We start from the raw sequence: 27412 nt of genomic DNA on the forward strand, positions 1-27412 counted from the left end.
ATGTTGAGGAGTAAATGGCTCGCCTCATTTCGGCAGCGGCAAGAATGTCCAAATTCCTCAGCCGAGGATGTTCCGGCCATCGACACACAATCTATCCGAGCTGGGGGCGACCCCATCCGCACATTCATGGAGATTGGCGACAGCGGCGCGACACATCGTTGTCCACAGGCAGATCTTGTGGTGGCTCACTTCGAAAAGGCCGAACGATCACGTTTGCCTCTGGTTCGGGAGCATTCTCAACCGGTAGCCCTGGTGTATGACCACGTGTTTCGGGGTGAGAGTTGGGAATCAGGACCTTCTAATGGCGCATTCACAGCCGACCAGCTCTGCAGTCGCTTGAGAGCACCACGACCTCGATATTCGCGTGCTGGTGCCACGGCGCGTGGCAAATCTACTCCACAGGTTGGAACGCCCCCACAACTCGAGCAACGAATGCAACCTAAAGGATACACAGAGGGCCCAGAGCCCAATACTGAACGGAGGATCGTCTTTATCACAGATCTGGATAAGCGAACTGCATCTGCAGTAGCTTCTGCTGCGCCAGCCAATCAAGTCACTCCTCTACAGAATGCCTTATATCGACACTGCGCCGCAGGACAGAACTATATTGGCATGGCTATACCTCCACTCTTTCTGCCGATATTCGAACTTGCCTTTCATCTCCCTCTTCAGTCGTGGCAGCTTACGCGGGGTTCTGATATCCCACGCGGCAGTAGGGACGTAGCATTTCTGGATTTGCAGAATGGGGAGCGCGCGCACGTGTGCACAGCGAAGTTCAGCTGCGTGGTTACCGGCATAGACGAGTGGCGCTGGATAGCATACTGCTTCATAGACACACTTTACGATCCTACCGACGATCGTGAAAGCGTTGAGGACTATGTTCACGATGGTGAAGGCATGTCCCCCTTCCGGATGGCCATGGACCCTTGCACCCACGGCCGGCATCCTCTCGAACCACCTGTACGAGACCCTAGAAAGTGGTTTCTCATGGTTCTTGAGGCACGGCTACTATCGAGCAACAAGGAATGGTTGCATTTGATTCATAAGATAGAGGAGAGCATCGAATCGTTCGAAGAGGTGAGCCAAGTCCCCTGATTTTGCAGAGCGACGACTACGTTTGTACCCTCGCCAAGCTTGGCTACTGACTGCTTGCTGCGAGAATACAACGTGCTGATTATGGCCATTTTCACCGCACCCTGTCAACTACTGCTAACGAATATACAGAAGATAGAACGTGCGAAGGATATATCCAGTCAGCAAATGTCTGACTGGATATACCAGACGCGAGGCCTTCTATCATACCTTTCCAGGTCATTGGATCGTACACAGCGTACGCTTGAAGACTTCGACTCCACGCACGCTGACGTTTTCGAGGGACATCACAATCAGCAACTCATGGCAATACAAGGCCAATACCAGAAGCTGAAGGACGCGGGTTCGCGTCTCCGTGAGGCAGAGCATGCATGCAACAGTTTAACAAAGGATGTGAGTTTTCCTCGTTGCGGTTGGGGCTGCGGATTCTGACTCACTGCGTTTAGCTCAATTTCAGGATGAGGAAACAGCAGCAGGGGGTGGCATCGGACAGTCGCGCTATATCCATCATCTTAGTGGTAAGCATTTCACCGAACAGCGACATGAGTACGATGGCTTACCAAGGTTCTAGATCTGCTCGCCGTTCATCCTGACCTCTGGCATTTTTTCAATGGAGGACAACGTCCGCAGGGACACATTTGGCCGCCTTCTTCCACATGCCAACCCTGCCGCGTTTGCTTGTGTCCTCTGCATCTTCACAGTCATTCTATTCTTAGCGGCCTTGGGTCTGAAGCTCGTGCGCATCCCGGTCTTGAAGTTGCCACGATTCAGAGGAGGCATTCATGCTGCCGGACTGAGTTTGAGTCAGGCGCTGCATCATCTACCGGCGGAGAGGCTGGCACAGGAGGCTCAGAGAGGTGGCAGAGATGTCGAAACGGGGCCAGTATCAGGTACGCCGCATTACCCCGTGCGTATGCCAACTAGAACAGATACGGCCGGGTCGAGTTTCTCTAGTGCAGAACCACTTGTACAGGAGCTTCGGCATCTTCATATAAGATGAGTCGCCCACAGAAACCTGCTGTTGTCCACTGAATGCAGTGCTTGCCCGGGCATCGAGCTCTCGGACAGACCCCAAAACCTGCTGTCGCAAGGCCACACCCCGAGATCACCTGGTAAACATTGTTCTCGTGGAGGGCCCGTCCGGACCCGGGCCTAGCTGAAGAATTGCAGAAGCTCACCGCCTGAAGCAGATCCGGTGCTACCCATTCGTAGTGGCCGGTACTAGCATGGACAATCGCTGGAGGTCAAGGGTAAAATATGAGACCTATGCATGTATGTTCTAGATAGCAGTACCTCGTTTACCGCTGCAAAGGCTTGACTGCAGTTCAGATGTAGGCATGCTACGACTTGTAGGGTACCTGCAGGTCGGTGTCCCAAACAACAGCTTCTCTTGCCGATTGATACGCGCCGATCGATATTCGTGCTGTACACACACCCGAGGCAACCACCGACAGCAGGGCAGGGCTTAGGTGATGCCTTGAGCTTTGGGGAGAGTATGCATAGAAATCTGGTTTGTAGTGATTCACATCCAAACGTGTGAAATTTGTTGCCTGAGTGTGCGATGTCAAGAAGTATCCGAGGAGCAGAGTGCTCGATTGCATCAACGCAGCGACTTTCCAGGTTTCGGGCCCAGGCCTCCTTATCGCACCCTGACGGGTAGAGCCATCGGCCACCGGCACTCGCCTGGGAATTGACTTTTAATGGGGATATTCAGCGCACGGCCCTGGTTTGACTGGAGAGCTGCCGGCGGAGGCGATCCACCGTGCGGGGTGGCCCGCGGTGCCGCTTAACTAGTATCCACTGTGACTTGTGGGTTATTGCAACCTCGCCTGCTTTGCTTTTGCTCCCATCAGCGATCCGTTTCATCACGTTCTGGCCAGCGCCACATATTCTCGCTTGGCTCGTTCTTCAATTTTGGAATTGAGTGTCTGACCTAATGACGAATACACTGGAGAACATGTGTACACATTCAGGAAGACGTAGCAGCATGCGGCTTCGGACTCATCCTAACTGGAGAAGCATCAGCCCAGTAGCTGATCAGAAGACATTTTTAGCTCTGGCTATCAAGCCTGATTCTGGGAGCTGAATCTTAGCCTTCTTGTGTCTTAACCTGCTTCCCAAAACTGACTCTTCCGATGACCGGCGGTACAGCATCGACCTTCTGCAAGGGGTTCCCATACGACCTTCACGACGCATATGAGAAGACTAGCGCGTTCTCGGTCTACGATAACAGTCAGTGGATCTAAACACCAACAGTGGTACTTTCTGCGATGCCTCTCCTAGCTGCATGCCATGCAGTCCGGTGATCTGTTGTGGTGCCGGCTGCAGAGAACCTGGGCGTTCTTCGCGAGCAACCATGCCTATGATCTTAGACCAGCGGATCACGATGAAGTGACTAGCCCTCTTCAGAATGTGGTCGCATCACTTTGGGCATCAACATAGAAATCTGATCTTGTGACAGTACTTCTACCACGGTGCGCCCTCAACAGACGCCTGACGACCATCGAACTTCTCAGGGCCACATAGGCCCGCACTAGGGCCTGGCCTGTTCTTGACGGTTGCCTTCTCGTGCCTGTCAACGACAACCATACATATGGCAGTACATCTCTGCTATCACTGAAGCGGACTGTGAGTGGATGTCTTACGCAGTCTCACTGCGGCGCAGCCAGGCACTTACTGTGGTGCGTTATCGACACAGTGCCTGTGGGTCGCTTCTCAATGCCTAATTGCGGTCAAATGTCACCTACTGGCATACACTACGTCTGCTGTGCGACTTTGTATCGATGCTTTGTCGTTGTACCCAACCCTAGGTTGGTGCCAATCATTGGCGTCTCTGGTCAGCATGCGGCATCGCCGTTAATGGCCGGCAAATATGAAATACTGGATCCTGGCCCTACCTGGCCAGCACTGTGTACGCCTGCGATGATGAGTACCAACGGGCTCCAGAAGCACTGGATTCATGCGTGTGTGAAAGTACCGGCATACACGACTAAGAGTTGAATCAGACGCAAGTTGCGATGGTGCGTGAGAAATGGCTACCAGAGTTCGACAAACGCCGTGAGTTCTGGCTGGGATCTGAGAATACCCACGCTATCCAGGAAAATCCGTTCAACCTCGACGATGGGGACATCATCCGCAGTTTCATGCGCAATGGAGAAGTGCTTGGCACATGCACCCCTGGGGCAAACCTGTTGGGACGCCTGTATGGGAGAATGTTCCTCGAGGACTTGAATTCGACAGAAATGGACAAAGAGAAGAACGCACTGCTCTACGATTGCGCCTCTGATGGTGATGGGTACCGCCCAAGGAAGAACCCCGGGCCTCTGACGGCTCGTCAACTCTTTGATCTCCTTTCCAAAGACCGGTTTCACGTTTGCAGGAGCGATTCGAGCATGAAGATGGATCCAGTAGATACTCCGTCATCAGTGACGATGGCCAGGGATCCTGACGCCTCCTCAAATATTGAGACAAAAGAGCCGGATGCGGAACGACGGCGCATCTACATTGCAGACTTGGACCGCTGGTACGTACTCGCTCTAATGGCGACTGCCTCGATTCATCAAGCTGGTCCACTGCAGAGAGCATTGTACTGGCATCATGCCTCAGAAGGTTACATTGGTCTAAACGTTGGTCGAGGGTTACCAGTATTCGAGCTTGCTTTTCATCTTCCGTTCCAAGCTTTTCGCCCACAGAATGCAGGGCCACTACCTCCTGGAGCACGCGACGTTTCCTTCCTCGACTGGGACAGCGACGACTCGTCCGTCATGTGCAGAGCAATCTACTCCTGTACGGTCGCCGGGCCGGATAAATGGCGATGGGTCGCCTATTGCTTTGTGGACACTTACTTTGACGGAGAGAATGACGGCAGAGAGTCAGCAGAGGATCATTTCAACGATACAGAGGGACCAATGGGTATTTCGTCCTTAGATCCATGTGGCTATGGGTTTACCAACGAGGATATTGGACCAGATCCTCGTTGCTGGTTCCTGAAAGTGCTCGACTATCGCCTGGCTATGATCAACGCAGAGTTCACAGAAGTTGTATCACGAATTGAGTCTAGCACGACTTGTTACCGTGAGGTAAGCTGGCATCTTTCTGTATGCGCTTGCGGTGCTCAACACGTGCACCTTAAGACTGTTCTGGAACCGCTTTGCTGACTCCTCTATCCCAGAAACATTATCCCAGTTCCGACGCCAGCGAAGCTGAGCTGAAGCGCACTGAAAACTGGATGCATGAAATCCAGCGACTGATTCCTGATGTGTCGTCCACGTTGTCCAAGACCCTACGAGCATGTGAAGGCTTTCTTCACGGCGACATCAAGGAGTTCAGCCCCGAAGTTTCAGAAACGCAGAGAATATCGCTGGGCATGATCAAGCAACATACCGGCAGCTTACTTCGCCTCCAAGGAAAGCTGTGTGAGCTCAAAGAGACTTGTGCAACCTATAATACCGACCTCACTTTTCTCATGGACCGTCATCAAAGAGATCTGGCACGCGATAACAGAGCCGTTTCTCTTATACTTATGATCTGTACACCCGTCCTTCTGACATCGGGTATCTTCTCTATGGAAGATGAGGTCCGAAAACGAACCTTTCCGAGCATCGCAGCATCATCTGCCTCTTTCTTCAAGGTACTCAGCATCTTCACTGCAGTCATCACATTGGCAGCAATGCAGCAGAACCTTGTTCGGCTACCGAAGCAATGGCGTTGGAACAACCTCCGAGATGGACCGTGTCATGTGCTTAATGGTCTACTTATACGATGGCTCCGCATGATCCTTCAGCACGCACTACAGCAAAGCTTGACACGGATGGCTCTACGAGGAGTATGTGCAATGATTGCTTGCGTGATCCAAATGTACAAGGGCTTCCTCTCCTGGTTTAGATTTCGAAGCAATCCAGCTCTGCAGGATGATGCACAAGATGCGCAGTTGGAACCGACTCAGAGAATAGAACGAGGCCTGGGTTCCAGCTCATATCGGACTCATGGTCCGATCGGTGTATAACAGGGCCACGAGTTGCCACGTCGGCCTCCGCACGCGCACTTGCAACACAGCTAGCGTAGTATCAATTCCAGTGAAGCGTTCCACATGACTGATCGCCAGCTTCGTACACTGCCTCAATTGGGCACAGCCAAAGTGAGGCGGCCCGGGTGGTTCGCAATGAGCATACTTCCGCAAGGCTGCCACCGAACCTCAGTCCTACCCCTGGAGATAGGTCATCCAGTAAGATCAAGCCACAAACTGCAAGGTATGCACGTTGACTGCTGGCGACGAACAGTTACTCTGCAAAGGATTGATACCCAACCAGTGCCGGGCCAATCAACGGGGGCTTACGTGGTACTTATCGATCCGCCCACAAGCAGCATGTGAGGAGGGAGACAGTGCCGCCGTCTACTTGTGTCATTTCCTTGTTCCAAGGGGAAACTATTGTTCTCGTTACTATTATCGCTGCGGCGCAATGTCGACACTCACGACCAAAGGCCTTCAGAAACTGCTTGGATCGAATGGAGTCAGTGATCCAATCCCAGTCTTTCCACTGGCAGACATCAACTCTAGCCCGATAGGCATCTATGTGGCGTACCTAGCACAGGCAATTGTTCGAGCTACCTCATGCGAACCACATGTTGCCTTTGATGCGATCCAATGGCCAAATGAGCCGGGTATGGGCGATCTCGTGATCATTCTACCACGGCTGCGGCTGCAAAACGCGGACCCAGATGCCATAGCGCAGCAGGTGGGTGATCAGATTGAACATCTGTCTCCTCTCTTCGGGTTCCCGCTTGCCGACGGGATTCATCAGCGAATCTTCCTTCGCGGGGAGACCCTGGCTCGGTTGCTTCTGCCCTACATCCTGGATCGCGGCGCCCGCTACGGTGCTCCAGCCTCACAGAGCTCTACAGAGCTTGATGTGCCGGTAGGAATGCAAAAAAAGGTCGTCATCGAGTTCTCTTCGCCCAATTTGGGCAAAGAATTCGACGGCAAGTACCTTCGTAGCACCATCTACGGAGCCTACATCGCAGCCATGTACGAGTTCATGGGATGGAAAGTGTACCGCATGAACTTTCTTGGCGACTGGGGCAAGAACGTTGGTACACTGGCCTCCGGGTGGGCACGCTTCGGCTCGGAAGAGCTTTTTGCGACTGATCCACTGGGCCATATGCTCACTTGCTTCACTCAGGCGGAATCTCTTCACAAACAAGAGCAAGCCGAAGCAGAAAAGCCAAAGGATGAAGTCTCTCTGCAACAAGCACCGGAGAACACGAGTGGGTCGGAAGCCAGCCGCGAATCGATGGATGCTGCTAGTGATGTTCGATCTGTCACAGAGGCTACCGATCAGCTGCATGTGGGCGTGCCAGAGACAGCAAAATGTCCGCCCAGTGATATCATGAAGACGACGCAGACGCTGGAGGAGGAACGGGATGCTTTCTTCAAGAAGATGGAAGATGGCGATGTGGAAGCCATTGCCCTCTGGGAACACTTCCGTTCGGCGTGTATCATGAAATATACGGAGCTATATGCCCGCATGAACATCAGCTTTGACGAGCATTCCGGAGAATCTGGCGTCAGCTCGGAAACCATTGCCGAGGTCGAAACGATCCTCAAGAACAAAGGTGCTTACACCGAGAGTGCTGACGCCTGGATCATCGACTTCAAAGGATTAGGGTTTAAGCGACTTGGAACCGGCATTGCACGCTTCCGCAACGGCACGACGTCTTATCTCCTCCGCGACATTGCTACAGCCGTGGAGCGGAGCCGCAGGCACTCGTTCGACGATATGATATATGTGGTATTCTCCGGACAGGAAACCCACTTTATGCAGGTCTTCAAAGCTTTGGAGCTGATGGATATGACGGACCTTGCTGCGAAGCTTCACCACATCAGCTTTGGCAAATCGCAGGGGCTGTCGCCGCGGGAAGGAAGCGCAGGACTGCTGCTCGGAGATATCCTGGATGAGTGCCGTGACGTCGTTCAGAAGTTCATTTCCGTCGATCCTGAAAGCACGGTTGACCTCGGAGGCCTGGACGCGGATCGATTGGGCGTAACAGCCCTGGTGTGCCAGGAGCTTGCGTCAGGCAAAAGAGCTAGCACTTCCACCTTTGACGCTGCTAGTCTGGCATCTACGGAAGGCTGGACAGGCCTCAGTCTACTCATGTGGCTGAGAAGGCTCACGGCCAGGACACAAGACGCAGTAATCGACCTCGAAGCACTTGCCAGTCCCAATACCGACTTCGGTATGCTGGCAGCCGAGCCTTACGATGGGCTGCTGCGGCTTCTATTGGATTTCCCCAGTATACTCAAGACGTCATGGAAGCACATGGAACCATCGGGTCTCATTCACTACCTCTATCGATTGATCGACATGCTGCCAGAGGTATGGGAGCATGACACAGGCTCAGAGGGTTCTGAGCAGAGTCTAGCAAGGCTGGCCTTTCTTGAAAGTGTGAGATTGGTCCTGGCCAACGGAGCTTCAGTATTGGGCCTTCGCGAGCAGCTTTAGCCAGGCGCGGTGCCTGAGATGTAACACAGTCTGGGATCAAGGGCGCACGGTCTCATCTCAAAGGCGTTGTAACTGTGGCGCACCGTGCGTAGTCGAAATCAATATCTTTATTTCGAGCCTCCGTCGTGCAACTCGCTCACAAGGCCCAAGTGAGCCCCAAGGTACTGTCCAATGGAGTGTCGTGGTGGGTGCTGAAGTCACGTAACAGTCGAAGGGCACGTCTTTGCCGGAAATATCCACCTTAATTGCTAGCTCGTCGGAAAACACTGGATTTTACCTTGCTCCACTATTTACGTGTTTGTACTACTAAAGCGCTGTTACACGCCCCCCCTCCCGAAGGCGTCTGTCTCCCACTTCATCCATCGTCTTTCATCAACCTCGTCAACGCCCGAACCTTGATCCATCGTCTACTTGCGTTCTTGTCAGCTTCCGTTGGCTCTTGATGGTCTGAAGCATGCTATCGACTCCGGTCCCCCAGTTGTAGGCACTTACAGCCGCATCGACGCGTCCCGCACTTGCTTCGCGTCAACTTTCTCCGAAGCTGGGCAACCGCACCCTGGGGCTCAATCCGAATGGCTGTGTAATTCGACGGCCCCTGCGGACCTCTGTGGTCCTAGGCCTCTACCTCACCGTCCTTCTGTACCTGTCGACGCCTGAACTAATGCAGTCTTCAACTCTATACGCCCTCGACACCATTGCTACCCTCCGCCATTACTTGCTAGCACCCCGTTGCAGCTGTTGTTTGTCGTTATTGTTGTTAGGTGCTCACCGTTCGTCTGAAGCTGACCTCGAGATCAGCTAGTACCATTGCTAACGACTCCAGGCCTGCATTCAGGCCACGGCACAGAAACAACATTCTACTATGCTCCGTCCCGAGTGTTCATGAGTCATGATTGTTTGTTCTATTTCGTATAGTCGTTCCATGGGCATTGGTCTCACGCGAACCTCCCGGCATTAGTAACTTGCAATTTGGCACACCTCGATCGCTGGAAGCAGAGATCATGGCTTTCAAGTCCTTCCCCTGATTTGGCAGTATCCAACAACTTCTGCATCTTTACTGCAACTCATTTCACTACCTTCTGGACGCGACAATTCGCGCAACGATTATGACCGCAGCCCGGACAAGTCGGCTCTGGAGCAGGCACCGATGAGTATCCACAGCGATGCTACATGATGTCAGAGATATATTGGAACTGGGATTCGTGGCCCTACGCAGTGCCAAATGAAGCGAGCTGCCTTTTTGCTTGCCTTCGGGCCATGCTGCTGTCCGTAATATGGACTGTCGAGCAGAGGCAGCCAGCCGTCGCCCGAAGACCCACATATTACTCGGAGGACTGGTACTCTGGCTTCGGATGTTAGAATGGCATGGCATCCGCCACTATGAGCTTGCTGTTGCTGCACAAGAGAATATTGGTTGGCCGTTCCCGAAGGACTGACATGTTCACCAAAGTTCTTGAGCTTTCCGTGCCCAACAAGCTTCTCAAGGCGTGAATCTGATTCTCCGATGTAGGTGGCTGGCTCGATGAAACCGTGCGACGGGTAGGAGGAATTTGGAAGCTGTTCCAGCACCATTTTCCCTATATCTCTGGCGGTTGGGATTTTGGAAATATTATCTCTCACAAGTGTGTTTGTGGCTAAGTCGAACACTGCGCCAAGACGCACCCCCGCGGTGAGCAACACCATGCAGGCCATGATAATGACACCACGAACACAGAAAATTCAGCTGAGCTGCCGATGGTACGACAGCCCATGTTCGATCAGACCCTGGATAGCGAATATGTCTTACACTGGGCAAATCCGAGCATCTTTTGATCTTGACGCGACAGCATGCAAGCTCCAGTCGCACGGCGTCAGCTTGGGAACTGGAGCATTTCACGCCCTCTGAGAGAAATCCGGTGATGATGTGGTAGTGGTCCGCTGAATACCGGTCCAAGCACATGCGGGTTGACTTGCAAACGAGCCTGGGTCTTGAAATGCAGGGGTCAAGGTGCAACTGTTACCCCCGTGTATTCAATCCTTCGGGAGAAAGAATTTAGAGGACACCCCGAGACACTCCATGGTGGGAGAAGCACCCACGAAAATCATCATACTACCAGCTACACATCGCAGCTGAGGATGGGCAGGTCCCACCCAGTGATCCTGTATTGCCCACGCTCGTGGTCAGCAGATCTTGGTTCACAATGGTGTCAAGCGAGAGAGAGCGTGCTGCGTTGCGGAGACTATGGCAGCAGACGCTCCATCCGGGCAACCGATCCTGGAGTTACACGACGATGCGTGGGACAACGCAGCAACGGGTAGCGGGGAGCAGGAACGAGAGTCGTGCCTTCACAAGGCTCTCATAGCATGACCTCAGCTATTACATTCGAGGGACTCCGGCCGTTGCAGTTATATCGTGTGGCACGTCCAATCTGATGCCGATGGACATTTGGAGCGCGTGACCGCAGGCGGTCAGCTGCATCGCCAAAGACGGATCGCCAACGATCTTGTGCTACCACAGCACCTCTCCAGGCTTCTCTGATCTCCCTCTATTCTCTCTCTCCCTCTCCTCCTTACACAATGCCCGCCAAACGCAATATGTGTTCAAGAATCCACCACTGGCACGGTTGGTTCCCATACTCATAGCAGGTTTTGATCTTTCGTGATGCGGTCTGCCCGCCGAGGCAAGACTAGCAAGTCGGACCATTCAAGCGATCCAGCACGAAGGACTCAGGTGTTTGCCCAAAGAGCAGTCCAGCAACGGGAAATTGTGGTTTCAGCCGCGTGGCTCTCCTTGCCCGTGAGGCACCGATCCTCACTGGGGTGATTCGGCATCATACAGCAAACATGCATTCCGGATTTGCCTTCGGCTTCACTTCCAAATGGGTAGACACGTGTGGGTGGAAGACACAGAGTTGTAGAGTATCCTAACGTCCCGGAATCGTGTTGAGCTGTTTCTCGTCATTACAGTTCCACTCCCTCCACGACGCAGATTAAAGCCCCATGGTATCGCTTCAGTCTCTTGAGTGTTCTCTCCCCCTTCCCCGCGATGTCTGACGCTTCTAGGGAGTGGTCTCAGTGGGAAGGCCGCCAAGACTTGCTGCTTAAAGCAAATTGACACCTTCTGAACGAGGCATATTAGTTTGATTTGTGCTCGATTCGGTTCCCTTTCTGGACAGCAGTCCTCTCTGGGCAACTAAAGCTTCCTGACCCAGGATAGAACGCCAGACACTTGTACGCAGGCTGGTTGTAACACGTCGTTGTGTTGTTTGTGATGGTAGTCTGGAACTTTGTGACACGACACAGGAGCAGCAAAGAGGTTCGGTCTGGCGGTTCAACGTATTTTTGTACGTGGCATCTGTGTTTTTGAAGCCTTCCTGTAGAATCACGGTTGGATGAGCGAGGCCATACGTCAATAACTGAGCTATCACGCAGCGGCAAGTCGTTGAGAGTGTTTCACAGTAAGGCACGCGATAATCTGAGAATACCCTGTGTATGCATCTGGTATCCATGCCTGCCGCATCAATCAGTGACGATCCCCAAATGCATCAACAACGCCACGCGGTGAGCCTGCACCAATCCAGGAACGCTGCAGGACTGGCTTGAGAGATGCAGCAGCACTCCTCCTACACGCACGATCCTGGTCTGTAATCTCGACTTCATATCGACTCTCTTTCTCGACGGGAGTTTACAGAGCGTAGGTGAACTCAGGATTCTCCTTGTCGGTCAAATCCAACCACTCCTGATTCTCCAGCTTGACGTACTCGGGCTCTGCTCTGACCCTCGCCTTCTGCGCGTTCATCCTTCGGTACCAGAAGTACATGAAGAGCATGTCCAACATGCACACACCCCAGCAGGCGATAATGGTGATCTCCGCCGGTACATAGCGCGGCGCGTCCTTCGGTCTGAACGTCTGCGGTCCGATGATGTTGCCGACACAGTATCCGATCAGGTACAGGGCGGCGATCGTGGTCTTCTTGGTATAACCGGCGACATTCGTGGCGATGAGGCTGAGAATGGCCACGAACGGCGTCGGGGATGCCTGTGTGAGGTAGTAGCCTGCTAGGCGACCGCCATTGTTGCTGAGTGGGAGCGCGACGATCAGGATTACGCCGATCAACGCGGCTGTCAGGCCGATAAGGCTGACGAGGATGCGGTTACCAATGCGGTCGCCTAGCCAGCCGCAGAAAATGAGTGCTACCACTTCCACGGCGCCGCCGGGAGTGCCGTACAGCAGCGACTGCGAAGGTGTGTAGCCGAAGGAGACGATCTATCAAGAAGTCAGCCCAGCTGCGGCACAGCACCAATGGACTTACCAGTTGGGAGAAGAAATTCGAGATGCCACCATTTGGAATATCAGCCACAAGGGCGTAGAACACGAATGCCCAAGTCATAGGGTCGAGCAACGCCTCCTTGAGCTGATACCACTTGAAATGCTTGTTGCCGATTCCCTGCTGATTCACTCTTACTCTTGCAATAGCCAACACCCGGTCCTTTGGCTTCAGCCACCGCGCGTTCAACTGGTTGTCCGGAATGACGAAGAAAAAGACAACGCCCAAACAGGCCGTCAACAGGCCATTGACCAGAAACACGATCTTCCAGGGAGCAATGGCGGACCCGGTCTTTTCTGCGCCAACGTTGATTCCATACGCCACGACACCACCAAAGATCTGTCCCATGCCGTTGAAGGAAAACCACAGGCCTGTTCGAGCGCCTTGCTCACGCTTGGTGTACCATTGCGATGTAAGGAGCGCAAAACCAGGCGTGACGGCAGCTTCAAAGACACCGAGGAAGAAGCGAGCGGCGACGGCGGAGCCAAAGGACCAGACAGTGGCGTGTAGTGCAAGTACGGTCCCCCACATGACAACATTGAAGGCGCTGTACTTGCCCAGTGGCAGGCGTTGCAGCAGGCGATTAGTTGGATATTCCCAGCCCAGATAACCGAAGTAGAACATAGATCTGTGGTAGTGTCAGCAACCAGCGACGGAAACCATGGGAAAGTCTGGTCGTTACCCTAACCACTGATAATCATCTCCAACCAAGCCGATATCCTTCTTGATGCCCATGATCGAAGCATAACTCAACGTAGTCTTATCTAGGTAATTCAAACCATAAACACAGCACATCAGAGGAAGCAGGTGCCAGTCGATGGCCCGTAACAGCCGCTTATTAGTAGCTTCATCAATCTCGATGATCTCGCCGGACTCAAATGCCTTCATCGCCTCATCGGCATCGTGAGAATGGGCGAGGACGCGCTGCGAGGCCTTGCTGGCGTTGGGTAACGACTGCCGCTTCTCTGGGTTGACTGGCGACGGGGTGCGGTGGGAGTCGTCCTCGACGTCGACGATCTTCTTTTCGTCCGCCATGAGGGGCTGCAGAGCTTCGAGCTCCACCCACTTGCTGGATTCTGGCAACTTTAGGACAGTGGATTCGCGACACGCGCAAGTACTGCCTGCTGAAAAGCTGTCGATGTCTGCAGCTATACAGCGAGAACAGGGGTGATAACGGAATGGATGAAAGCAGAGAAAGCGGGAATCCACCGGTCATTGGGAGTTGGGTTTAAAAGAGCCACGCGACTACCAGTGTGCGGTGATCAGCGTCGTGGGAGCACATGGTGACGGCCTCTAGTGCGGACATGGAAGTAGGGTTGCATGATGACCCCAAGCCGTCTAAGACGGCCTGCGGTTCACTGCCTGCAACAGTTACGCGATAAGAACTTCAACACGGAGACGAAGAGGGTTCGTGAATGAGGGACCTCGGGGACGTCAGTGGCTCGGAGACAGTTCAGAGGTGGACCCCCGGGACTGACGACCAGACCTTAAAGGGCAGGCCAAATGTTCAAGCTTGTCGAAGGAGCCGCTACCCCGAGGCTTATCAGTGCCAAGAAACCCGGGGCCGTGCTGCAAGGTTTTCCGTATCTCGACGGTTATGAATATGGAGCTCTAGACTGTTGGAACGAAGTTTCATTCTCTGTACTCGTGCTGAATGCAAGTATGAAGCATTCGTACAGCTGAGGGGCCCGTTAAACTAACTCTGAACCTGGTCTCCCTCGCCAGACTAGCTACGTAAGTGCTTCTCGTAGCCCGCTGGCATCGCCCAAATCTTCCGGAGGATTCTCTCGCTGTCCCAGTCGAAGCACACCCCGAGCTGGCAGGAAGTATCACTGCCTGGCGCATCGCGTGTGAGGACGCCGTCGAATAGCGTGATCTTGAACGTTCGCCTCGGCATCTACACTAGATGTGCCAGAAGCATATGTCTCGGGTTCAGAACCTTGCCATCAAGATGATCAAGGCGTTCGAGGTACTGACACCTTGTCTCTCCCACGATCTCGGCGAGTGACCATGCCTCTTCACGCTTTTCTGGCAGTTGGGGATCTTTGGCTATATAGTTTTTCAGGCGGCTGGCGTGACAAGGAGAGTGACGCTTAACGTCACTGGGTTAGGTGTCACTGGTCAGGCGTCACTTGTTGTTCTGTTCGTTTGTTGCCATGACTGATAGAGCGTGACGGTCGTTGCCTAGCTCTTGTTTGGTGGTGGTGGAGCATAACATCTTGCGGCTGAATAGAGAGCCCTCATAACAGATGTTGCGAGCTAGACCTGCCACTGAATTGTCGGTGAATGCTGAAGCATGACTGAGAATGGCAGACTACAACGGAAATGAGACACCGCCACGTATCTGTAGTGTGAAGCCAGTCGTCCGTAGTACAAAAAAGCCAACTAAAGATGTTGTTTACACCATCAATTGTCCGAGGCAAAATTAGGCACACAAGATGCACATCAGAATGAAATTCTCTATCGAGCTAGTCTATCGAAAATCTTTCCAGAGAAACTTGGTCGAGAACTTTTGGGTATCATCGTCATCAAGGGGCCAATGTCACCCCGCATCATCGCATCGCATCATCTTCGTGACATCGTTTATTGACTCCGAAGGTGGTCTACAAGGGCTTGGACCTCCTTCTTCACCTCCTCAGTCAGCTGCTCATCACCCTCGAGCACGCTCATCATGATCGGAGCCAGTTTTGGTGTAAGGCTCTGAACGGTAGGATCCTGTTGGCGGTAGAGACCGACAATCATCTTCCACACCGGCTCATTTTCTTGATAGTCTTGCTTCAAAGGTAGAGCGCCAGAGTTGACGAGAGCTGGAAGCACTTCTGAGACTGGAACGTTGTCCTTGTGCTTGATGATCAGGCGAGCCACGCAACCCGAGGCGTTGTCAATACACCGACGCTCACTGATGCCAAGCATGTTCTCGAGTTTCTGGAGGATGGTCGGATATGCCTTGACGATAGCAGCATCGTCATTCGACATCTCGACAAGACGGCCCACGGCATATGCGGCGTTGGACTTGGTCTGGGCATCCTCATCAGAGAGGCGCCTCAGGAGCAAGGGCAACAGTGAATTGGTGAGAGGGGTGACTCCGTCTTTCATGCTGGTGATGACCTCGGCGAGCACTCCACAAGCGCTAGCCCGACCAAGGTTCTCACCTCCAGAGGCATAGCGGAAGACTTGCTTCTCGAAAATTTTCCAGAGCTCCAAGAAGCTCGGGCCGAGAGCAGCAGCGAGCCCTGAGATAACGTCCATCGCATTGTCGACAACTAGCCAATCGAGCTCGGTGGTCTCAAGGCCCTCGTCGTCGAGATCTTCATCGTCCATGCCCTGCTGACAGATGTGCTTCTTGGTGATCAAATCAACGGTGGTCTTCACGACCTTGTCGAGGACATTGGGGTAAGAAAGGAGGTTCGGACCAGTCATCTTCAGATTCTCGGACAGCATGCGGGAGGTCTCGGAGACCGTAGGGCTAGAGATACAGTTAGTCAACGCCGTCAAGAGAGATGATGTTTCTCGTAGGCTGAAGCTGATTGAAATTCAGAGGGTTGAAGTACGCTTTCACGTCATACACGTTTATATCGCGTCGGAGTGAGCTGGGATAGCGATGCTTGTCATCATGGAAAAGAGGAAAGGGAAAGGAAAAGGAGAACTCACGTATCTTCCTCCTCAGGCCAGCTGTTGAGGGTGGCGGTCATCAGCACCTCGCCAAGTTTCTTGAGCTCGGTAGTTGGCTCGACCTTCAATGGTAGACCGGGTTGCCACTTCTCCATCTGGCCAGCTTCTTCGGTGATTTCCCAGAGGGCAGCGTAGGCGCGATGGAGAGTGCAAAGCGCGGCTTTGCGAATGTTTTCGTAGTGGTGCTCCACCAGCGGTAGTAGCTTCTCGATTGTCTTTTCGAAGTATGGCAGGTATGCAGTCTTCGTGTTACCGACAACGTCACCGATAACCTCAATGGCGATTTCTTTTTCCAGAACGATAGGCGTGACAGTAGCCATGTCACCCCAATCGCTATCATCATCATCATCGCCAATATCGAGATCCTCGATGCCGTCGTCGTCGTCGTCGGAATCGTCAGCAGCTGCGACCTTGACCTTGTGACCAGCGATAGTCACCTCCTTGCCGAGTAGATCTTGAGCATTTTGGCCAAGCTCGACCTCGAGATCTCCTTCGTCTTGATCGACGCATTCGAAGAGACCTTTGACAACACCGCCAAGGAAAGGGGCGAAGTCTTCCTCGTATACCTTTGCGAGGGAACCCCAAAGAATGTAAGTGCTCTCTTTGAGCCGGGAATGCTCAAGCTTCAAAGCCTCATCACTGGTTTGCATGAGTGGCCGGACGAAATCCTTGAATTGGCCAGCACCAACGGCGACAGCCATTTCGCCCATGGCGTCCGTGCACGCAGCGCGGAGGTCGAGCTCTTCCTCGCTTTCCTTCTTGGTGATGTACTCCTGCATGGCGTTCATTGAATCACTCAAATAGGGCAAGAAAGGCTCCTCGACAGTGGAGGCAAGAGAGCCCAGAGCAGCCGCAGCCAATGCCTTGATCTTGAAGTCGGGGTGCTTGAACAGCTTTTGAAGGAGGGGCGCGACCTGGTCAAGATATTGGACAGCATCTGAAGCGTCCATGCCATCAACGACGGAGTCGATGGCGCCCGTACCACACTTCATGATGTCGACGGTAGGGCCCTCTTCTTCGCCTTTGTACGCAGACATGGCTGCGGTCAAATTCTTGACGAGAAGGGGCACAAGCTTCTCGTGCTCCTTCGTAACGTCCTCTGGGAGATCATCGGCCAAGCGAGCAGTAGTCTGTAAGGCAGCTTGCCGCACGGTGACATCCGGATCTTCTAGAAGGGTGTAGAGTATGGGCAGAATCTGAGAGATTTGCGTGCTCATGAAGTCAGGAGCTCCTTCAACGGCATTGCCTAGCGCAAGAATGCCGGCGCGGCGATAATTGACATCTTCGCTCTTGGAAAATTGCGGTAGTGCCTGCAGGAGTGGCACAATGACCTGATTGGCGGGCAGACTCTGAGCCATGGTGTCGATGACGCTGAGGGCAGAACGAGCAGGGGTGACATCGTCTGCATCCAGAGAAATGTCGTCCATTTCGGCGACGATCTCCAGCATACTCTTAGTGAGAGGCTCACCCATCTTGGCGCCCTGTACACGCAGGCGACGGAACATGACAGACTGCATTAAGAAGCTGATGGCTTGTGTTCGGGTGTCATCAGGTAGCTGCTTGTTGGAAGCAATCTCGTTCATGAAGACAACGAGATCCTGGAAGTGCTTGGCGAGAAGCTGGTATTCGGCGGTCAACAAAGTGTTGAATACCTCAAAGACCACCATGATCTGATCTTCCTTGCCGTCGGAAATTGCGTCCTTCAAGACAGCGACCATTGACGGGAAAAGACTTTGAAAAGCCTTGACGGAAGCTTGGTCTTCCTCGCCATCCACAACGATAGCCATTTTCGAGACAGCCAGTACAGTGTTGACACGGACCTCGAGGCTTTCGGGATCTTTGATGGTACTAGAGAATAGGTTGAACAAATCTTTGAACTTGTCGGAGAAGCCCTGGCCCATAATCTCTAAGATACTATAGAGGACGTAGACGCCCACGGCACGATCGGAAGCTTTGGTGCTTGTGGCAGCCTGATGCAGCTTGCCAGGGAGCTCGTTCCATTCGCCATCATTCAGGTCGAGCTTCGCAATGGTGCTGATGAGCCTCGCCGCTGAATGGCGGGGTAATGGTGCCTCTTCATCGAGGGTAGCTTGGAAGAGTTGTGATCTTGCTTGTTGTCTCTGCTCGGTCGGAAGTTTGGGCCATTGTTTCGCCACAAGTGGTCTCGCTTGTGTAGCGGCGAGCTGCTTCAAGTCTGAGCTATCATGGGAGACAACGATCTGGACAAGGAAGAGAAGGGCTTCAGGCTGCTTGTAGAATTCGTTTTGCAAAGTCTGCGTGGCGGCCTTGACATCGCCTTTCTTGGGATCTAATATCGGTTAGGACAAGTACTCGCAAAGACGTTGCTCAGGCGTACCGAGAACGATCTGCAGCTGCTGAAGAAAGCGTTGCTGGTCCATTATGGAATGTGCGGCGCCCGCGTTGGAAAGAGACGCGTATCTATTATGCTCAACACTTGACCCAAACAAGGGCCCAACAATCAAGATAGGCTGAACAAGCAATGGCGAGGTAACTGACGCTCAGCAGAAGATCTAACAAAGGAAGGAAGAGACAAGGTGCAACACTGGATGAAAGATCGAAGTACCATAAACAAAATCTTTACTTCTCGACGAAAAAAAAACGCTGCGGGGTCATCCAAGTTGAGAGCCACTTTCCTAATGCCAAGGCAAGGCTGCGGCAACCTGGAAGGCTGCGGTAGAGTGAGACAAAAGCACCACTTGTGCATTTCTGCGAATAGCCGAACATTCCAGTTTGCTTCATACCGTCGGGTGGCGCCATCCGAGGGGCGCCTAATTCGACGACACGACCGTCCCCAGGTAGGCCCCCTGCTCCCGATGGATCAAAGAACCGAATCGAAATCGCGATCTAAGCGCTTGTGAGGATGGGAAAAAGGTTTCAAGATACACCGGCTGTTGCAGTCTACACAAATACCTTCATCAGCAATTTTGACCAGCCATAGCAGCATCGACCGTGCGCTCTTTCAGCCACAAGGGTCACTTGGAAGGTACCTAGGTATTCTGCATTCAGGCACGGAATTCACAGCGCAATCCTCGCTTAATTCGTCTCCCTTAGCACCAGCAACTCCAATGTGGACATTCAACCGGAAAAGGGCCCCGTTTTGATGCTTCTCGTTCTCACGTGCCCGCTATCCAGAGCCGAAAACGTCTTCGTCACCGGTGCTTTGCCTCCCCATGATGCAAATAGTCCAGGCTTCGAAGCTTAAGTACTCTCTAATGCTAGATGAGCCACTCGAGGCGCGCATGGGGAGCCGCTACGCTCCATCTTTGAGAGTGTCCGAGCACTCTGGATGCGCCTACGGATCGACATCCCAAACTTACTTTATTCACTGGCGGAAAACGTATCCAACCAGTCATATCATCCGACGGCTACGTCGCCTCGCCGCAATGTATTTATCCATCTACCATCCGGCGATGAACCGTTTCCAAAGTACGCCAGGCATGCTCTCGCCTGACATCTGTTCAGATGTTCTGATTTAGTGTACTGTGCAGTCTTCTTTTTTTCTCTCTTCGTCCTGCCGATCGTTCTTTATACTTTATGCTTCCAAGATGTCTTTTCCCATTGCACCCCGCCCAAGTCTAAGTGGCGGCGACCAAGGACCGCCTTCACCAGCACTCGCAAAGTCTCGCAAGATTTCCACAGCCTGTGGCGCGTGCAAACAGCGAAAAACTAGGGTAACCCTTCCCGTCATTTGCTTTCCGGGACAAATACTGAGAAATAGGCAGTGTACTGGAGGCGAACCCTGTGATGCTTGCGCCACCCGTAACAGCGAATGCATCTACGACGCCGCAGCCGATCAAAGGAGGAAGATCGCCAACCAGCGCAATGTCCAGGAGCTGGCTCTGGCTGAAATGGACTTGTCTCGCAAACAAGCACTGCTCGGAGGCATCATCTCAATAATACGCGCCGGCGGTTCAAGGTCAACCAACGACCTTGTCGACTTCATCCGTAGTGGCATCGACCTATCTTCCCTGGCTGCATATGTCCGGAATGAAGTCTACACCAATATGGCAGTGGAGCAGGCGTATCGCGACATTGACTTCACGATAACCATCGAGGGAGGCTCCGATCTACCGTCCCCCTCGCAACTTCTCAGCCGTTTGGACTCTGCTCAATCAACGCAGTCACAAAACCAATCGCATTCACTCCCGGGGTCCGAGAGCACATCTGGCTCAACTAGTGTTCATGCTCCAGACCCGTCCATAAGCAGGTAGTCGAAGCCGCCGGACTCAGGTTATTTGGGCACACACGCCAGAGCACGCCAGACGGGCGTGTGAATGGTCAATACCTTCAACATGGGCATAGCGAACCCAATCATTGTGCGCCCTTCACATTTATTGTACTCCTAGGGCCTCACATCAAGCACGGTGTTCACGCATGCTCCCGTTATGCTGATTGGAGATGGCTCCATATACAAACGAAGATTGCCAATTTGCAGGTCCACTCCACGATGCCCGAACTTCCTGCATCTCACGCTTCGTTGTCACAGAAAAGCTATACTGCAAGGCAACGTCTCAACAAGCCAGGCGTCATGCGATCAACTCTTAACCTAGCTGCGCCGGGGTTAGAGACCAAGGACGTAGTATCAATGCCGATAGCCGTTGACATGGGAGTTTGAGACGGTATTGACCTCATTTCGGGGCTTGCTCAGCGAAGTTTGTCCGTCAGCCAGCCTGGCACACTTATCTTCTTAGATAGGGGTCATACAGGGCTGTTTTTATCGAGTGGCGTCGGTTCCTCCCACGAAAGATGGCAGCGGTTGCGCCATTTTGCTTGGACATTATTGACGACTCAGCCGAATCGAGTCTTCATTAGGTCCGAGAAAGACATGTCAGAGACGCCAAGCGGGTGGCTTTCCAAACCGGAGAAGCCATCTCCGAAATCTGGTTGCGAATGCGACCTTCAGAATCTTTCGAACCCCGCGTGACCATCTGCTACCAGGGCCTATTTCCCACTCCTACAAGCTTAGACTGTGCCGTGCCAGTCAGCCCTTTAGAGCAAAGGTGCTCCACGTGGTCCGGGAATGGACTCACGGTTCTCCATCATTCATTTCCATCACATCTTAGCGAACTTTGTACTTTCATGTGATGGCACTCGGTCATGTCCTTGCCCAGCGGAGCAAGGATGCGCGTCCGCGGAGTTGATTGTTATTTCTGCTCCCCAACGAATCACAAAACTTTGAAGACGGGTTCCCATTGTGGAATCTCCGGAAGTTATGCTCCAGACCAGATCATTGGATAGGAGATCAAGCAGGCCGCGAGCAATCAGCGAAACCAGTTTGATTGTTATCCCATGGGTCATCCCCTTCGCAAGTTCCATCCGACAACAGAACTTGCTCCACCTACATTGAATCGTGATGCATCTTACAGCACGCGCGCGCCTGCGCGTTGCAAAAAAAAAAACCATGAACAATCGATCGAAAGACGTGGACTACATTTCCTTTTATCTACTGACCGTAAGGTATGCTCGTTCGTGTGAGCAAATGTCTCCAGGACCCCCAGGCGTGGACCTCCCCAATCGCGATTCCAAATGACTGCACGAATCCCGTACGAGCGATTATGAAAAGAAAAACCCCCCATGAATGTTGCGATAAAAGAACAGGAAACGAAACAATACCCAATGCCCCCTTCTTCCCTGATCGAATGAAATTTGAGTCATAGGCCATGAGGAATGGACTCGGGGTCGGAGGAGCACACGGGCACTTTTCGTAGGTCTGGTGATGCCTCGATCAAACCAGTAGGTTTCTCATGACTGCTGACTGTTGGGTCGTTTTTTATATCACGATATACCTTTAAAAGACGATTATAGCCTATTCTAGGCAAGGTCAGGCTCCTCCTCACTTAATACCAGATGCCTGTCCCCGCGCCCTCAGTACGTTATCGAGCTGTCCTTGCAATCCCTCTCCAGTCCCCGGTGGAGGGTGTGTGCATCCATCGGCCTCCGTCCGCAGCTTTTCGTCTACTTTTCCTTGCAGGACCTCCCCTTCGCTCTTAGCTGCCTTGCCCTGCACCCCCTCCTTCACCATATCTTGCACGGGGCTCTTTTCTAAGGATTCGAGCACCCACCAAGCGGCAGCTCCCACAATCGCCAAAACAAGGTCATACCCGAGCGCGCGCACCGCAGGGTCTTCATGCACTGCCTCCAGGACGTGGCGCCATCCCAAGCCCAGCACATCCTTCGCGGTTTTAGATTGCCAACCAATCACGAAGAAGAAGACTAGCGTGGTCACCGGCGCAGGCATCCAGCGCTGATGTTGCTGTGCGGCCATCCAGTGCGTAAGCGTGGGAATGAAGAGCGGCGTGAAGAGCAGCAGACGGATGAAAAGGACCATAGGCAGCACGGCAGGGAAATGGAGCTGATGACTGTCCCTGCCGTTCGTGGCGGCGGCGGTGTCGACGGCAAGAAGATATGCTACCAACAGAGCGAGATAGGAGAAGTACGCTGGCCGACGCTGCGAAGGCGCACGAACGTCTGGCTGCCGGCCTGGGACGGCATTGCGACGCGTAAGCTCCAGCGCCAGGAGGAAGAGCTGCTGCGTGAAAGAAACAGGCAGGATCTGTGCGAGTAAGAAGTACAGCGATAGATGTGGGATGCGGTGCTGGTGGCCGGCGTCGCTCATCCAGATGTTGACGCAGAGGGAGTAGTACAGAACGGCACGTGTCCAGATGCGGCGCGCCGGGGAGGCGAGGATGGCGGTCGCAAAATCACCGAAGAGCGTGGACGTGGTGGCCCAATGCCAGATGGAGTGGGAGAGGGCGAGGGCGTAGTCGTAGAGGTTGGTGGGGCCGGGAAACAGGCCGGTATAGAGCATGCTGGCGTCGACGCTGCCGTGGGTGACTGTCCAGCGGGTGTAAGACTGGATTAGGACAGATAGCATTTGGAAAGATAGCGTTGCGAAGGACAGGGTCGCTGTCAGAACGAGGAAGGTGACCCTGATGGAGTGGTATCTGCCCGGTGATGGAGTCTTGGCATTGGTGCCTTTGCGAGGGAGCTTCAGGAGGTCAAAGCCAATGATCGAAGTGAGTACGAGCGCAGCAAGGATATAAGCAAAGAATATAAGAGCCCCGAGGAGGTTATATTCCTCCTGGGCAGGATAAAGGGAAGCATCGTGGTCTGCGCCGCCGTGCGTATGGGAGTGAGAATGTGAATGCGAGTGGCGATGCATTGTGGAAAGGCCGGGCGAGAACAACACCACTTTGTAGCAGCTAGCGATCTTAATTCTCGTAGGAAGCGGTATCGAACTTGCCGGAGCAATTGAGGATCGAACAAATTCACTTCAAGTTGGGAAGAAGTGAGGACGTTGATGACGCCACGTGGGCAAGGCTGGCAAGGCTGAATTATCCAGGGTTTCAAAAAGCCCACCAGCCCGGGTCCGAGAGTATGGGGTACCTGAGGGAGTGGAGACCTGTTTTTTGCAGGTTGCTGTATCACGGCACGCCCCGGCCCAACTTCCATTGACAGTTTCCTACCGTAGCTGTCGCAGTTGATGGTTCCGTCGGCAACATACAAGTGTCTTATGGATGGATGAACGGAAGGTGTTGAAATAGCATTTCTTCACATCTATTGTAAACGCTGATCTTATGGGAGCGACCGTCCTGCACGAAAACATGCAATACATAATGCTGGAAACAAAGATTGCGAGATTTGCGATCTGCCATGTCCAAGACCAATATCTTCCTATGCCTCGTTGCATTGAGTTCCGTTGTGCCACGTCCGTCTTGGCCCATCCAGAGTGGTCAACGTGGCCGCATGCTGCGAACGAACGGTCCAGAGTGATTGTTGCGTTGGGCCGAGGGACTCGTATGTTGAGAGTGTCATTTCCTCCCGCCACCAGTGGTATTGGTGCTGCTGCTGCTGCTGCTCCAGCTGCCAACGCCTGACAGTTCTGCCGTCGAGTTACTTTGGTTGTTGGTAGGTTGCTTTTTGGCTTTTTTCTTGGACGATTGTTCGTTGTGCTGATCTGTGTTGCACTGGGTTGACCATGTTCCTGAATCCTTCTTGCGGTGACCAGCTCCTTTGGGCACTTGCGAGTTCATGCTGAGGCTGGTGATAGAGATTGTGCGAATTGGTATATGTAAATACTATCTGAATCGTTCGCCCGATGGTGGAGGATCAATGTACTGACAATGTCAAGAATTTCGAACTGGACCAGGTATTTATACCATTCTTCCGCGCTGGACAGACCAGCATCACCAATGTCCTGGACGAGTCTGTCGACGCTAAATCGTCAGCACCGCACAACATGTTCGCGTACAATAGGCCGTGATTGCCACTACAATTGTGAAATCCTGGTTCAAGATCCCAGGCATGGCCAATAGATGGATGCTCTGCTCTTGTGTTGGCGGTAAGGTCTGTGCGATGATCGGGCAGCTCAGAGGGGATGCTGTACCTCCCGGCCTTGATTGCGAAATTTTGTAGACAAGAGGACAAATTTGGACCTTCTGTGAACGGCATGAGCCGGCGACATAGCTCTTTCTGGACTACTAGCGATCCCATTCTCGATAAGTATGGCCCGTCCCGTCTTGTGACTCGGTCCTACAAGGTGGGCTACGGTGCTGATGTAGCAGGCCTCGGTGAGCAGAATGCCAAGAACATAAGGATGAGTCCCGTTGGTACGAACGGGATCATGTTTCCAAGGCTCTCCAGTGGTGAGTATAGCCGTGAACAGCCGAAGGTCAGCTCGCTTGCCGTGACTCAAAGTGATCCGGAGGATCAACATCTTCAGGATGTGCTGGCACCAACAGCTGGCTGTGTGAATGACAAGATGACAATCACAGGCCATTGTCCTCATGCTGTTCTCCTGTAGACTTTTGGTCAGCTGAACCATCGGATTCGCTCTTGTGCATGATACCACCCCACGCTCGGGCCCTCAGGTTACACAGGAGACGAAAAGTATGCCAAAATCAAGTGTTGAATACTCCTTGACACCTCGGCCTGGCGGCAGATAGAGATCCAGTGACGTGGGTATCAAGTTCTTGTGCCGATGGGACATTGAGCTTGTCCAATTATCATGTCTCCGAAGATGCGGGTCGCGCTTGTTCGATGTATGAAGGATGGTCAGCTGCGATTGGAAGAGCAGGCAACCCCTCGAATGGTTGGAGATCTCGTCAGCAGCGTTTACGCGCGTCTCGTGACCGACTTGCTGGCTGAGCATGGGGAGCACTTGCGAGATCATCCGGGTGTAGATGGTGCAAGAAGGAAGGGCGTTACAAAAGGACATATCAACTATATTCCTGCCCAAAAGGGTAGAATTGGTGCGGTGGCCATATTTCAAATACCGAAGCCAATCAAAGAATAAAATCAGCGTGAGCTGCCTCCTTTATATCTCAGCCTTGCGGTCACCCTCTGCGGAGAGTAGCTCCGATGCACCAAGAGGCCTACAACTCCCCGAGAGGCGGGCTTATGAACCTGAGATCTTGAGATCAACGCCTGTTGAACTGCGAGCCCATACCCGCCAGGTCTTGATCATGACACTTATCATATGGCCGCTTAGGTTTCGTCGCCTTCTGTTCCATTGAATCTGCGCATACCGTGAGTGCATTGTCACGATCCATTCCGGCTGGCTTACTGTTGGCTTTAGCGGGTATACCGGCTCTAGAGCTTGCATGAACCTTCTGAGAAAATGGTAGTGAAAAGTTCGAAGACGATGAATCCGATGGAGCCCTTTGGTGTGCCTTCTCAGAATGCTTCTTCCCGCTAGGCTGTCCCTTGTTTTGGTCACGTTGTGGACTAAAAAGCGAGTCTATGCTCGATCAGAACCCCGAAGTTAGCACAAGAGCGGCCATCCACAGTACCTTGATGAGCCACTTGGTCGCGCTTCGCGGCAGCACGTAGCTCATCTACCATTGAGTGTCTGGGTGATGAAGTCTTCGGTTGGCTGCTCTTACCCATAACGTTGCTTATCTGGACTGTTGAGCAAGGAGCAATAAGAGTAGTAATGAAAACCGAGTGCTGACTGGATTCGGTGTACAAGTAGTTGAGAGCTGCTCAGAACGGCGGACTTATAGCAATCTTTTAAGCATTTCAAGTCATCTAGTGTTTGTGGTGCGATTGTACGAGGCGACGGCATAATGGCGGCCACCATGTGGCATCGTAGGCCGCATGCTGCTCACCAACCAGTAGTAAACAACCTGTGGACCTCACAGTCTCTCGCATTCCAGGCAGCAAAGAACCGAACGAGTTGTCCGACAGCCTGCGATGTTTGGCTGGCCGCCATTTTCCCCGTGCTCAAACGGTGTTAACGAGTAAGCGTAGGCGTTGGAGAGGTACTGGGGCAGTGCGCCAACGTTGTGTTGGGCACCGCATCAAACGGTCGGGCGTTGCTAAGGGCTTGAGCCGGTGGCTCTCCTGCCATACCAATCAGTTCCAGTTGATAGGACAGCTCGACGTGCGGTCCCTTCGTCTACGAAGCTGCGACTGGAGTGAAAGATGAGGCCCGCCTGCAAGAAACCATGAGACAATCGAATGAGGCACCTGGACACCTCGAACCCGCCCTCTCCATGATCCAAGACCTTCTCGCGGTTGCTGACCAAAGTGGCAGGATGTTCATTGGTAGCCCCAGTTGGACTGGGAGGTATGCAAGGGGTGAGGTTGGTGGCAGCTCCGGAACATCTCGACAGCAGCTGGGCAATCTCAACTCCGCCATTCCCAATCAAGCAAGTCGCCCTCATCGTTGCAATCACCTCTCGTAACATCTAGGCAGCTAAGCCGCAGACCAATGCAGTCCTGGCACCAGACTGAAGCAGACTGAAGATACTTTGCATGCCCAACGGCGCCAGGGACTTGCTCGATGAGAATGATGGATTTGATGGTTTCCGCCTCACG

The 27412-nt window shown here is 53.1% G+C and overlaps 7 protein-coding genes across 7 annotated transcripts; 4 read left to right on the forward strand and 3 right to left on the reverse strand.

Annotated features, from left to right (window-relative positions):
* On the forward strand, window positions 1-1095 carry HMPREF1541_05564 (uncharacterized protein; the record flags this gene model as incomplete). Its single annotated transcript, XM_008719904.1, has 1 exon — window positions 1-1095. One exon carries the CDS (start codon window positions 1-3, stop codon window positions 1093-1095), a length of 1095 nt encoding a protein of 364 aa, XP_008718126.1.
* A 3014-nt stretch (window positions 1096-4109) lies between these two features.
* HMPREF1541_05565 (uncharacterized protein) lies at window positions 4110-6097 on the forward strand (the record flags this gene model as incomplete). Its single annotated transcript, XM_008719905.1, has 2 exons — window positions 4110-5171; window positions 5264-6097. 2 exons carry the CDS (start codon window positions 4110-4112, stop codon window positions 6095-6097), a joined length of 1896 nt encoding a protein of 631 aa, XP_008718127.1.
* Window positions 6098-6551: 454 nt separating this feature from the next.
* HMPREF1541_05566 (uncharacterized protein) lies at window positions 6552-8591 on the forward strand (the record flags this gene model as incomplete). The annotated part of the gene is made up of 1 exon (XM_008719906.1): window positions 6552-8591. The coding sequence occupies one exon, from the start codon at window positions 6552-6554 to the stop codon at window positions 8589-8591; it is 2040 nt and encodes a 679-aa protein (XP_008718128.1).
* Window positions 8592-12255: 3664 nt separating this feature from the next.
* HMPREF1541_05567 (uncharacterized protein) lies at window positions 12256-13933 on the reverse strand (the record flags this gene model as incomplete). Its single annotated transcript, XM_008719907.1, has 3 exons — window positions 12256-12837; window positions 12884-13526; window positions 13581-13933. The coding sequence occupies 3 exons, from the start codon at window positions 13931-13933 to the stop codon at window positions 12256-12258; spliced, it is 1578 nt and encodes a 525-aa protein (XP_008718129.1).
* Window positions 13934-15481: 1548 nt separating this feature from the next.
* On the reverse strand, window positions 15482-18969 carry HMPREF1541_05568 (uncharacterized protein; the record flags this gene model as incomplete). The annotated part of the gene is made up of 3 exons (XM_008719908.1): window positions 15482-16364; window positions 16550-18878; window positions 18927-18969. The coding sequence occupies 3 exons, from the start codon at window positions 18967-18969 to the stop codon at window positions 15482-15484; spliced, it is 3255 nt and encodes a 1084-aa protein (XP_008718130.1).
* A 1167-nt stretch (window positions 18970-20136) lies between these two features.
* On the forward strand, window positions 20137-20802 carry HMPREF1541_05569 (uncharacterized protein; the record flags this gene model as incomplete). The annotated part of the gene is made up of 2 exons (XM_008719909.1): window positions 20137-20262; window positions 20314-20802. The coding sequence occupies 2 exons, from the start codon at window positions 20137-20139 to the stop codon at window positions 20800-20802; spliced, it is 615 nt and encodes a 204-aa protein (XP_008718131.1).
* Window positions 20803-22424: 1622 nt separating this feature from the next.
* HMPREF1541_05570 (uncharacterized protein) lies at window positions 22425-23753 on the reverse strand (the record flags this gene model as incomplete). The annotated part of the gene is made up of 1 exon (XM_008719910.1): window positions 22425-23753. The coding sequence occupies one exon, from the start codon at window positions 23751-23753 to the stop codon at window positions 22425-22427; it is 1329 nt and encodes a 442-aa protein (XP_008718132.1).
* Between the last annotated feature and the right edge of the window lie 3659 nt (window positions 23754-27412).

Source organism: Cyphellophora europaea (genome assembly GCF_000365145.1).
Source record: "Cyphellophora europaea CBS 101466 unplaced genomic scaffold supercont1.5, whole genome shotgun sequence".
Taxonomy (NCBI): Eukaryota; Fungi; Ascomycota; class Eurotiomycetes; order Chaetothyriales; family Cyphellophoraceae; genus Cyphellophora; species Cyphellophora europaea.